The 12,263-nt window shown below is 43.3% G+C and overlaps 1 protein-coding gene across 2 annotated transcripts in view; it reads right to left on the reverse strand.

Moving 5' to 3' along the window:
* Positions 1-593: 593 nt before the first annotated feature.
* The window catches only part of LOC145632089 (putative feruloyl esterase A), a 35,758-nt gene continuing 24,088 nt past the window's right edge, over positions 594-12,263 (reverse strand). For both annotated transcript variants that reach the window (XM_081684365.1, XM_081684364.1), the window contains exon 11: positions 594-1,033. In XM_081684365.1, coding sequence (XP_081540491.1) covers positions 820-1,033 — 214 coding nt within the window. In that variant the 3' untranslated portion in view covers positions 594-819. The remainder of the gene's footprint in view (positions 1,034-12,263) is intronic.

Here is a 12,263-nt window from a genome sequence, read left to right on the forward strand (position 1 = left end):
ATTCGAGTACTTGATTCTCAAAAGAAGGATTGTGTTTAAACTCAAGAAGTTTTTACAACAATGGAGATTAGTCACACCCTTGTGAAAGGACATGATAGGTGTGAAACAACTCCAATTTTGATGCAAGAAGATTTGAACATAGGTATTGTTAAATCAAGTGTCATCGTGTGAAAGTACATCGGTGTCTCTTCCAGTTGCTCCATTCCGCTCTCCATTGAAGGCTGCTACGAGCCCTAACAAATCCTCTCAGAATGTGATGATATTTGTTTCCTCTCGTCGTTTCAGAGCTAGAAAGAAAAGTGATTCTCCAAGGAATGTAACTTCCTCTGTTTTTACCAACTCTTTATTTTGCAGGTTGAGTGGCTCTAAAAAAAGCGTCCTACCCTGTCAAATACTTCTAGTTTTCGAATAGAAAGTTGTTGTATGGTTCTACCCCTAATGTTCTAATGTGTACTTTAGTTTAGGATTAATTTAGGATTCTACTGATGTCAAAAAAAAAAAAAAAATAAATCAAATGATGTCACAATGGAAGAAATTGATTTAGAATCATACTAACATAGCTATTGTGATATGCTATAAACACATCTTGAACATAGGAACCTGAAATGTCAAATAATTCATCCATTTAAGTAGCACGAATTTGAATTTACAATTATCAAGCATTATTTATACAATACACTATATAAAACACTGCATATATACAGATCCACTGCAACTTTCGGCAGGATTTGGTTGCCCCTCCTCCTTCCCTCTCTTCCAAAGCTAAGAAGATAAAGAGACCCAGAGTATTTCTACAAGGAGACCTAAAACCCAGAAATATTATAAAACGCTAGCCCCATTGCCTGACACTCCATCTCTAAGGTAAATAGTAGACCCAGGTTGCTTGGACAAGATAATATTTCCAGCGTGATCTGTAGTTGTGTACCTCAGAAGATGGGGACCAGACACAATTCTGCAGGAATTCCATGTCTCAGCTGCTAAATTGACACCGTAATAGACCAGGTGATCCAATACACTATTCCCCATAACTGACCTGAAATGCCAAGAAAAGCATAATAAGATGCAATATAACAAGCACAAAGTACAAATGTTATAGATAAAAAGATCTTAAATCAAGTTCAATATTGCATAGTTTCTTGTATATTACAGATAGAATAAGAGTTCCAAGTTCCAACAACAGGTCAAGAAGGTACAACCAAGATTTACGCAAATAATTTCTCAGTAAATGTAATTCGGCAAAGTGGGTAACAGAGAAAAATTATACTTAGCAAATAGGTTTCCTAATTTTTCTAACTGAGAAGAATTCAGAGTATAGGTGGATCACTTTAGTTTCATTGAAAAAGTGACAAAAGAGTCAGCTTAATATTGATATATTTTTATAGAAAATCCATCGTATAATGCAAGCTTCAAACTATAACCATTGAATGCTTCCAAGTTCAAAGATAAAAATATATTAACCCAGGGTTATATGGTCCAAAATGTTGGGCAGTTAAGAAATTAGTAACAAGATGGATGTAGTACAAATGCGCATGTTAAAATAGGCATGCATATTCAAAGCCTCAAAGGAAAGTTTGGAGTTTCGAATAATGAGGAAAAGATAAGGAAATCAGCTAACATGGTCAAAGCCTGTAAGACGTCAACGGAGAACGCACCAGTAAGGAAGGTGGAGGTTATTGAGGATTAGATGACGTTACCATATTAATGTTGTTCTCCACATGAAGCAGTAAACTAGAGGAGGAATTAAAGAATGCAAGAGATTGTTGCAAGAGAGCATCATTATATATCACCACTCTCATAAACAATCATCTACATAGAAAATTGACAATAACCTACAGAAGAATGAACTGGGAGCTTTTGGACATATGTGGACATAGAGGTTGCCTAAGAAGGAGGAATTTTAAAGGGAGGAATGTCAGGCATGCAGAAATGCATAACAAAGGGTATTCATGTAATTATACATATGTACAAACGAATGCATATTTTGGTATTATTGGATGATCAAATGGTACCATTGAATATACAATGATACTATATATGCACATAATGGTATTATATATGCATTCATTTTTACTATATCAATGCATAAATAAATAGTACCACCGAGGATTCAATGATACTATATAAACTTTCACTGGAACAATCAGCATGTGGTCTCCCATCACGTGGTACAATCTGACCAAAAAATAGGTGGGGTCCACCTGCAAACCTCTCTCTTCCTATCTCTTTCCTTTTTTCTTTCTCTACCATGTGTTTTTAAAATATTTTAATCAATGTTATGTATTTACAAATACATAACATTTCTCCATTTTCACTTCCTCGTTGCCTAAGAAGCTGGATGAAGAAAATATTGGATGGCATGTTTAATATAGCCAAGGATCTAAATTATTTACAGCAAATTACGCAAAAAGTGAAAGCGTCTCTTCTTATATAAATTAATTATACTACATCCGTTTCATATTATGTGCATCATATTCAAAAAATAGATGTTACATATTATTTGCAACTACTTTTTTCTTTCATTTTTTTTTTTTTTTATTTTTTTATTTTTTTATTTTTGGGAAATTTTCTTTGGTGAAACTCTAACTTTTACATTTTCTAAGTGGTAAACATTCTTAAATTTAATTATCAATGGTAAACCTCAATTTTTTATTACCATTGATAAGTGTTATTTTAATAAAAAATCCTTAACTATGGTTATTTTTTTATTTTTTTAATAATTAAATTATTATAAAAATATTTTTCAAAAAAAAAAAAAAAAAACCCAAACCCCTCCCCCACCCAACCCCTAGCCACCGGCAGCCCTTCCCTGCCGGAGATGCCCGACCTCCCCCACCGTCGGCAACTCCTGACCTCCCCCATCATCGGCCGACGACGCCCATCCACCCCCGCCCTACCTTCTCTCTTTCCACCTCCCGATATCTCCCAAACCCAGATCCCGGCGTCCCAACCACCAACCCGCCACCATCTTCATTCCCTTCCCCAATTCCGACCACCAAATCCTTTCCCCTTCCCGATTCTGGCCACCCTCTCCCTTCTCCTCCCCATTTCAGGCAACCCCCTCCCTTTTCCTCCCTAATTTCAACAACCACCAACCCTAACAACTAAGTGCCTTACTGAAATTGAGGGTCGTAATATTTGCTATAGTTGGAAAGTCAATGGGAAGCATTATTGCACTCTCCCAAACCCGGCGGTTAATAGCTCGGTGGGGACCACGTGGCAAGTGCCACGTGAGCAGCCCCCACGTGGTATGGCCGGTAATGACGAGGATGTACTTATACCCCATCGTGCGAGTACATCCTCCATCCCCCGATCTAGGGTAGGTGGTTCCTCCTCTTCCTCTTCCCTCTTTGATGTAGAATATGCTTTCAACCAACTGAATTTAACTAACCAAAGACTCCTTGAGCAAAATGAATATCAAAGTTTTGTAGCGGAAAGAAGCTACCAACATCAAGTTGAGAGGGGAGACTTTCCCCCTTACCTCAACTATCCCAACCGACCCGTTGAACAAGGGCCGGTTCCGGGTTGGCATAATGGTCAACCCACCTACCCTTTTTGGCAAGGCCCGCGCCATTCAATTGATGAGCTTCGCTCCTACCCACCCTATGACTACACCCAACCCGGGGGATGTGATTATAGGGGCGACCCTAGCTATTACTATGTCCCCGAGGTTAGTGGTGATAGTTCATCGACCAACCCAACCGGTGATTTCGGACAAGTCTTTCTTCATTTTTGAGCAAGAAGCGGAACTAGAGGGATGAAATGAAAAGTGTTTATTACGATTACGCCCAACAGCCCACTTGAGCAATTTCCATTCTCCCATTGATTCCTATGAAAATAGGAAACTTGTATTTCTCATTCACAAATCCATCTTTGTTTATGCTGCTAACTCTCAGTTTGGTCATACTTCTGCTTCATTTTGTTACTAAAAAGGGTAGGTGGGTTGTGATACAATCCCTGAGTTGTGAGGCGGCACCTGAAGAAAACCTAATTCGCCCCAACCTCGAATTCGGATTTTCGAAGGACGCGACCCCCAACCCACGGGGGGAGCACAACCGAGTAGCGTAGCTACGACCTTGTGAGAAACTTGTTTCGAACGCTGGCTGCTATACCCTTAGAGCAGAGCGAAGTGGAGTTTGGCCCTCGGAGGGGGCAGGTCAGCAAATGAAGAATCCTATCTATTTAACAATGGTTTATGGCCTTCATACTGTTGAAACAAGGAGGGCTTTGTGGAGGGACTTGTTGAGTCTTGTGGTTACTACTTCTCCCTGGCTTTTGATTGGAGATTCACCCTTCCTCCTCCGCTTTGAGAACCGTGTGAACGGAGAGTGGGCAGAAGGGGACCATCCATATGAGTCATTCAAACCTCCGATCCCGAGGTCTATAAGAAAAGTGACCGTATCCGGAACCTGATGATCTTAGTAAACAGGCGGTGGCATATCGACAAATGTCATTATTGTTACGCCAACCACCAGGACCCGGTCAGGAGAAAAGATACAGAAATATGATTTGGATGAATCTTATTTCAATCCCTATTTGACAGAAAAGGATGTCTGTCAAAGTGTAATCTCTAGCCAAAGGCTAGACAAAAGGGGGGCGGCTGTGGTCGAACTCTAATTCTGGAAAAAGTAACGGCCTTTTTACCAAGTCTACAAAGATGATAGAGGGCCAACTATCGTTGCGTTGCACAAGACGGTGCCCTCTCAATCATCGTTCGTAGCCAAATCTGATAATACGCTTCGGCGATGTTACCTACTAAATAAAAAGCCTGCTAGGTGATCGAAATCGCTCACGTCACTGAGGACTCACTCACCTACAGTCACATTCACTAGGTCATCCACCCAACCCAACCAAATTCTTCCTCTAGTAGAATGATCATCCCTTGACCTTCAACCTTTCTGCAACCAGGAAATAACCTGATCTTTGATTCTAAGGATTTCTAAGATAAGACCTCACGCAACCATAGCCTTCTTCCTCCACGTACATGCATGATCCAGTCGAACTGACGAAACCGTAAAGTTCCGCCACTATTTTACTAGAGGCCCTGGCGATTCCACAGCCTAGCCTGTCCTCCACCAACCCAGGCACCGTTTTTTAGGCGGCTTACATTTTTCCTACTACTAAAGCTTCCGTTTAGATAGTCAGGAGTGCCCCAAAAGCGTGTACCTGACATCGACCTTAAATTCGACATTCTGCGTTTTTATAGACTAAAAAAAGCGGATAAGCAGGCTAAGTGAAATAATTAACTGATGCTTTTATAGAATCTTATGAATCACGCGCGGCACACTTTATTTTTCTCCTCCGTCTACAAGGTGAACAACTTAGCTTACAGCACAGCGTGTTCGCCACCACACTGGCTGGCTAGTGCATTGGCCTTACCGTCATAAGGCCGAAAAGTATGAGCCTTCGATTAGAACGCCCCATATCTCGTGACACGCGGAGCGTGGCTCCATTGCACTGCCGCATAAACAATGGATCCGCTGGGCTGGATGAAAGCTTAAGTGTTGGAGCAAAGCCCCGATCGATCTAAAAGATTATAGGGACTCCCTGCATCGAGCTTCTTGCCCAACCCCATTCCTAAACTACCTTCACGCATAGGTCCTTCCGGGGATGCTGCCTAGCAGCTTATCAACAGAGGGATTAGGGTTGATCCAGCTATTGAACACTCTATCAAGCTTTTCTCGTACTTGCGGACGAGGTTTTTGAACAGAACTTCGATAGGCGAGAGGTGTAAGCACCGCGAGGTGTGAAGCAATCTCGTACTAAACGAAACTACTTTCACTTTCCATAACCAAAATGAAAGAAAGTCAACGCTCCGCTCCATACTCGTTGGCGGGCCACTGCGAGGTGGGTAGTTTATCTGGGGCGGATGCCTCCTAAAGAGTAACAGAGGTGTGCGAAGGTAGGCTCAAGCGTCTATTTTGCTCGTGAGCGTAATGGTATAAGCCTGCCTCACTGTGAGACCGACTGGTCGAACAGAGACGAAAGTCGGCCATAGTGATCCGGGAGGATGGTCGAGTCGGTTTCCGCATATTGCCCGGGCAAAGGCGCCCTCTCGGGAGTACTTCCCTGGTACCTCCGAACACTTACGTTTCGAAGGGACTCCCCTGACGCCCCCTCTGAGGGCCAAACTCCACTTCGCTCTGCTCTAAGGGTATAGCAGCCCAGCGTTCGAGAGGGCATCCTTTCCTTCTTTGTTGGGTTGGTTCACGCGCGCGCAACCGAGCACCGGCCGCAAAAGCAGGAAACTATGACCAATAGAGTCAGACACTTAACTACATCCGCACGCAAAAGGAATGAATGTGTTTCTGATTGAGGCTTTTACCTTCTTCAACCCCAGGATGTGATGAGTCGACATCGAGGTGCCAAACGACTCCGTCGATAAGAGCTCTTGGGAGTCATCAGCCTGTTATCCCCGGCGCTTGCTGTAACACCATCTATCAAGTAATTTCTAAAAATGCTTTGTAATCTGAATCTCTTACCGCTCCGTGGGTCTCTCTTGGTATTGATAAGAAAAAAAGTCCAGGCAATCGGTATCGATTGTTGAAGCCAGGGCTTCAACCTAATTCCGCACCCCTTGACCAAACAAAAAAGCGGAAAGCCAAGATCCCATGTTTTTTTTAAAGTGAGGAAATAAGAAAGAGATTATTCCCTAAGAGCTTGTCCAGTACCATCTATACCTAAAATGAAAAAAGAGTTCTTAGGCGGGGGCAGGATTCGAACCTGCAATCTTCAGGGACTATTTTGGTTGCTTTTGGCAGATTGCTTACTACTAGGTTGGATCGGATGTCAACCTGTGGAAGCACCCTTTGTTACTATTGGACAAATTCCTTCTTTTCTTTTCTTCTTGTTCTTTGCCATAACGCCCATTCTGGGACGAGTTGGAAGAATAATTCCTAATTATTACACGGATGAGACTGAGAGTCATCCCTTTGTCCAGTTTGTTCGAAAAGAATCATTAATCAAGCTCAACCAGAGGACAAACGAGCTAAATAAACGGGTTTCGGATAAGGGTTTGCCCTTTTTTCTAGAAAACTCACTTCCTACGAAAAGACTTTCCAAGGTGACCTCCAGCATGACCTCTTCGGTCAAAGTCTCCACGGCCTTTTCACGCCCTTCTACTGAGAGGTGTACCATGGGCAAAGACCTTCTTTTACACGTCCTCGAGGGCAGCATTCACGGCAATCATCACTACTTTCTTTCGAGGACATGGTATGACTTTGTTCTTGGTGTTGTTTAATAGATGTCGAGTGCCACCTTTCCCTGCCTAAGGTTGGTTGTTCAAAAGACTTTCTTTTTACCCCCTAAGCTTCGCATAAGCGGCCTCTTAGGGAATAATCTCTTTCTTATTTCCTCACTTTTTCCAATGACTACTAGGAACAGACAAATAAAAAATTTCACTTCGAATTTCGGACCTCAACATCCTGCTCCCCCCGTGGGTTGGGGGTCACGTCCTTCGAAAATCCGAATTCGAGGTTAGGGCGAATTCGGTTTTCTTCAGGTGCCGTTCTTGTGTTTGTAAATCAACTTTATGGTTCCTCGTAAACATCCCCCCGAGGGGGTTTTGGGGGGAAACGTTCCTTTCCTGTCTCCTTCGATCAGAGGTACTCGATCCCCCCCTAAGGGGGCATTACGGGTTTCCACCCGACTATGATGGTGGTTGGGGTGAGCAAGGTGTGCCGGACTTTGGCCATTACCGCACTTGCCCCAACTATGATCTACCTCCTTATGTAGACGCCCCGGCCACTTCTAGTGATGTAGATATTAACTACAATTATCACTATTCGCCGGGACGCCGACATAATTAGATGGTCTAGACATTCTAGTTACCGTTTCATTGCCCCTTTCACTTCTTGGGACACCGAGGACGGTGCCAATCCCAAGCTTGGGGGAGGTTACTTCATTGCCTATTTTGTTTCATTGAAACGGTGACTTATTTGTCTAGCTTGGGGGAGTATTTAGGCCTTGTATAGAGTTGGGATTTGATGTTGCTAGTTTTATGCTTAATTTGATTATGCTCCGTTTATCTTGGTTGGTTAGTTAATGGTTGAATGTTTGCATTTTAATGAGCTTGGTTTGGTTTATGTGCTTCACCTTTGATGATGATATTTGTTGATGAGCCTCCTCTCCTTCCCTAAAATCCAAAACCCAAAAATCCAAAGCCCTTAATCCAAATTCTTTAGCTAGTACCTCCCCCCCCCCCCCTTATTTCAAAAAAAAAAAAAAAACCACCGAAATAGTTGTTCCTCCTTTAATTCGCCCCACCTCCCACCGAAATAGTTGTCAGTTGAGTTGGTCAGTTGGGTGGGCGCCGGTCGGTCAGGGGAAGGGGTCAGGTGGCCAGAAAAGCGGTCGATTTTAAAAAAAGCAATTAATTGTAGCCGACGTGGGGTCATTTGTCTAGGAAGGTGGTTCTGGTGGCTAGGTGGGTGGTGGGTGGGTCAAGTGGCTAGGCGGGTGGGTCAAGTGGCTAGGCGGGTGGGTCAGGTGGGTGGGTCAGGTGGCTAGGCGGTTGGATTAGGTGGCTAAGTAGGTGGGTCAATTGGGTGGGTCAGGTGGCTAGGGCTTGGGTCAGGTGGCTAGGTGGGTGGGGAAATAAAAAAAGGGCAAATTAGGAATTTCAGGGTTTTTTTTTAAAAAAAATATTTTTTAATGTTAACCATGGTTAAATAATTAGAATAAATCATTATTAAGGTTACCAATTGATTAGTCATTCTATTTGGGGTTTACCATTGACAATTAATTTTAAGAATGTTTACCACTTGTAAAATTAAGTAATTGCAGTGAGAATTTCCCTTTTTTTTTAAGAAACTTTTTTCTTTCATTTTTAGATAAAATATCTCCGCTTAAAATTTCCTCTCCTACTTTATTACTCACATGCCCCTACCTAAAATTTGGTCCCCCACTTTCTCTCCCCTACTTTTCATAATCACAAATTCACATGCCTCTAACTTAAAAAGTTGGTCTCTACTTTCTTTCTCCCACTTTTCTTAATCACATGCCCCTAACTTTATTAATCACCCCATAAAAGATTTTGCCTAGGACAATAAGCCAAGACATTTGTGGCAATTAAATGCAACAGCGGTAGTAATTACTACTCCATCCACCCTTTTATTTACCCCCTTTACTTTTCACGATTTTCAAGACGCGTAAGATTTATAAACTTGATACAAGTATTAATAAAGTGTACAATGAGGTGAAGCCAGCATACTCCCACATGACTATATTATCTCTCATAAATATTGGCAATGGAAAAAAAAAATAGGGATGGAGGGAATATAATAAAGTAATAATAAATAATTTATTTTTTATTTAAAAAAAAAGGTACATAAAAAAAAAAGCCAAAAGTCTTCCCAAAAGTCAGCCATCTTGATATAAGTGAAGTGTTACCAAAATTAGCACCACAAGAAAGACAAAAGGTAAACCCTACATTAGCCTCAATTATTTTAATATTTTCTAAACAAAAGCAATGGAATAATGAGTGTTTCGGGTAAAAACAATGAGACCTTGTCGAAGGTCCTGTGAAGTGGATGAAAACTGGGCTCGGTCCAAGTAATGCTGGGCCGAGGGTTTCTTGCACAACAAACACACGTAAACTGGCATCAGGGTGTGCTGAAGTCAGTACACTGTAGAGAGAGAAAGTGTTATGCAAGAGAATTAATTGTTTGAGGCTATTTGTGAATGAATGCAATGTAAGGGAAATGAAGGCTTTATACCTTAGCACAATAAGGAAAAGTGGGCTTGAAGCCAATTGGGCTTGCCACGTTGACTGGCCCTTGGCCTGACTTGGCATAGATTGGAGAGTTGAACCTTTGACCTTGGACTTTAATTAGATCTTTTATGGACTAGCCAATTAGGCTAAATTGGACCCAAACAACTTGCCCCCAGACCTGATTCGGAAGCATGACGGGTCGGGTTTTGTTTAATGAAAAATGGAGGGAAGTAAATGATTTAATTAAATCAGAAAAGATTTAAAATTTGAACGCCATTAATGAGATAACGACCTTTGGGTAATGATTGAGGGAGTTGGACGAATAATGGGTAGTTAATTGGAAGGAAATGCGTTTCACGGTTACTTAATGAAGGATTAATGAGAGGTTGAAGGCGCGAACTCCCAAAATTCCCTTTTCTGAAATGATTTAAGACGGCACACTCTCACTCTCTCCTCATTTCTTCACTTAACCGCATTTTAACTTCACTCAAACCCTTTGATTTCGATTCCAAACTCCATCGATTCCCTAAAATTAAGGCTTTGAAGTAGAATTTTGACATTCCAAACTTGCAGATCGGCGAATTGCGCTTCACTTCAAGGTAATTTACTCCGAACTTGATTCGGTTTTCTTTGATTTTCGAAGTACCCTTCCTTTTTCCGATTTTCTTTTCGAATTTCCGGCAACCTGAACCATGGCTCGAGGCCGAGTCCGACACCCAAGGGACAGAATCAGGAAAACTGAGGAACGCTCCCGTTCCATCGAAGAGGAAGGGATTCCCGTCGTTCCGTTGAACACAGTGTCTCCCCGAGATACGGGCGAGGCTAGAACTTCTGGAGCGGCGCCTCCCTCCAGCCAACAGGAGGAGGTGGCCGCCGCGGTCTGGGATTTGCCCCTGGAGTTGCTGAATGGGGGCACCACGAGCACAACTGGGGTCTAATGCTTTGCCCACCCTATTCTTGGTTGACAAAGAACGGTGAAGCTTATTGCTTTGCCGAACAAGTCGAAATTTTCTATGGCATCCTGGAGGAGGATAGGTATTGGTGCGGAATGCCTGCCTAAACTGAGAGAATCCATCATCCACCGCCAGGCTATGTGGGAGTGTATACTCGACAACTGCAGTATGAGCTTCGGTTCCCACTGCACCCCTTTGTTACGGAGGTGCTAAGCAATTACAACATCTCCTTGTGCCACTGACGCCCTGCATCCGAAGAATAATGACCTAATAATGACCTATCTCTGGGGTGTGCCTATTCTATCGTCAGCAGCCGAGTGTCCACTGCTTAAAGAAGTTGTATCGGCTTGTGCCGAACACCCACAGCAGTTACGGTGAACATGGTCCTCGCCGGTGGCGAATTGAAAGTCTGCCTGGGTACCAAACCGTGTGGCCGAACGACAGTTCGGACAAGGACTGGCGAGGCCAATAGAACTGGGTTAGGGCCCCTTCAGACCCCCGGCATCCGAACTTCTTCGGCGTGCCTCGATAGCTATTGCATCCTGACCCGAGGATGCAAAACTTAAGGCCTGAGGGACACCTAACGCATGCTTGTTGTTGTCGGCCTCAGCCGAAAATATAAAGACAGTATGTGCCTTCGGCTTTTCTTACTTTAAATTCATTTCAGTACTTCGGCATGTTTTTGCTTTGCACTTATGCTTATTTTTCTCCTTTTCTCGGTATTTCACGAGGGGCGGCGTGAACTATCAGCGGCTTGGGATAAACGATGGGAGGGTTGTGACCAACAATCAGCCCTCTATTATTGATTCCAAGGATCAGCGCTTGCACTTGCACGCCGAAAAATTCGTTATCACCCCGACTTCCGAATACCTGAAGCAGAAGCCTTGGTGGCATAAAGAGGATCCTCTCTTCCGCTAAACCCCTAAACCCCTGAGAAGGCAAAAGTTGCTGCAGAGGAGCCAAAGCAAGACTCCGAAGACGCGAGGTTGCTGGATACCATGGTAAGCTTTCTAACTTGTACCTTTTCTCTTCTTCTTTCTTTTTTTTTTAATTTTTTTGTTTGTCTCACGTCTTGGCCCCCTGTTCTCTTCTGAAGCTGGACGAGGAGGAAGAGGAGAAGGATAATCCTGAGGAGGAGGTTCTTTCAGACGAAGAGGGGTTGATGTTGAACCGAAAGAGAACTGTCATAAACCCCGGACGATTCGAGAAGCACCTCTTCCGAAGAGACCTCAGACTCAAGATGCTACGACCCTTGACCCTCAGGTGGATAACGCCCCTTCTCCTAAGAATCCACTCGCTGAAGGAGGTAACATTGAGAAGACTCCTCCCCAGACTGAAGTTCATGGGGAGGAGGTTACCCAGACCCCTCAGCAAACTCAGGGGATCCAGGAATTGTGCCTTCCCCTCGGCACGCAGCGACTTCTTTCTCACTGAAATTCAAATTGAGGCTGGTCTTTAGCTGAGGGGGAGAAGGATGATGATGTTGACGTGGAGGTCGAAGGCTCCACGCATTTTCACTTATAAGGAGCTTAGGACGCTGCCGAGGAACTGTTGAACACCGCAGGACTTACATGCCCTCTTCTTCGGCGGCTCGCTCCTTT

The sequence above is a fragment of the Chenopodium album genome, chromosome 5 (genome assembly GCF_948465745.1).
Source record: "Chenopodium album chromosome 5, dcCheAlbu1.1, whole genome shotgun sequence".
NCBI lineage: Eukaryota > Viridiplantae > Streptophyta > Magnoliopsida > Caryophyllales > Amaranthaceae > Chenopodium > Chenopodium album.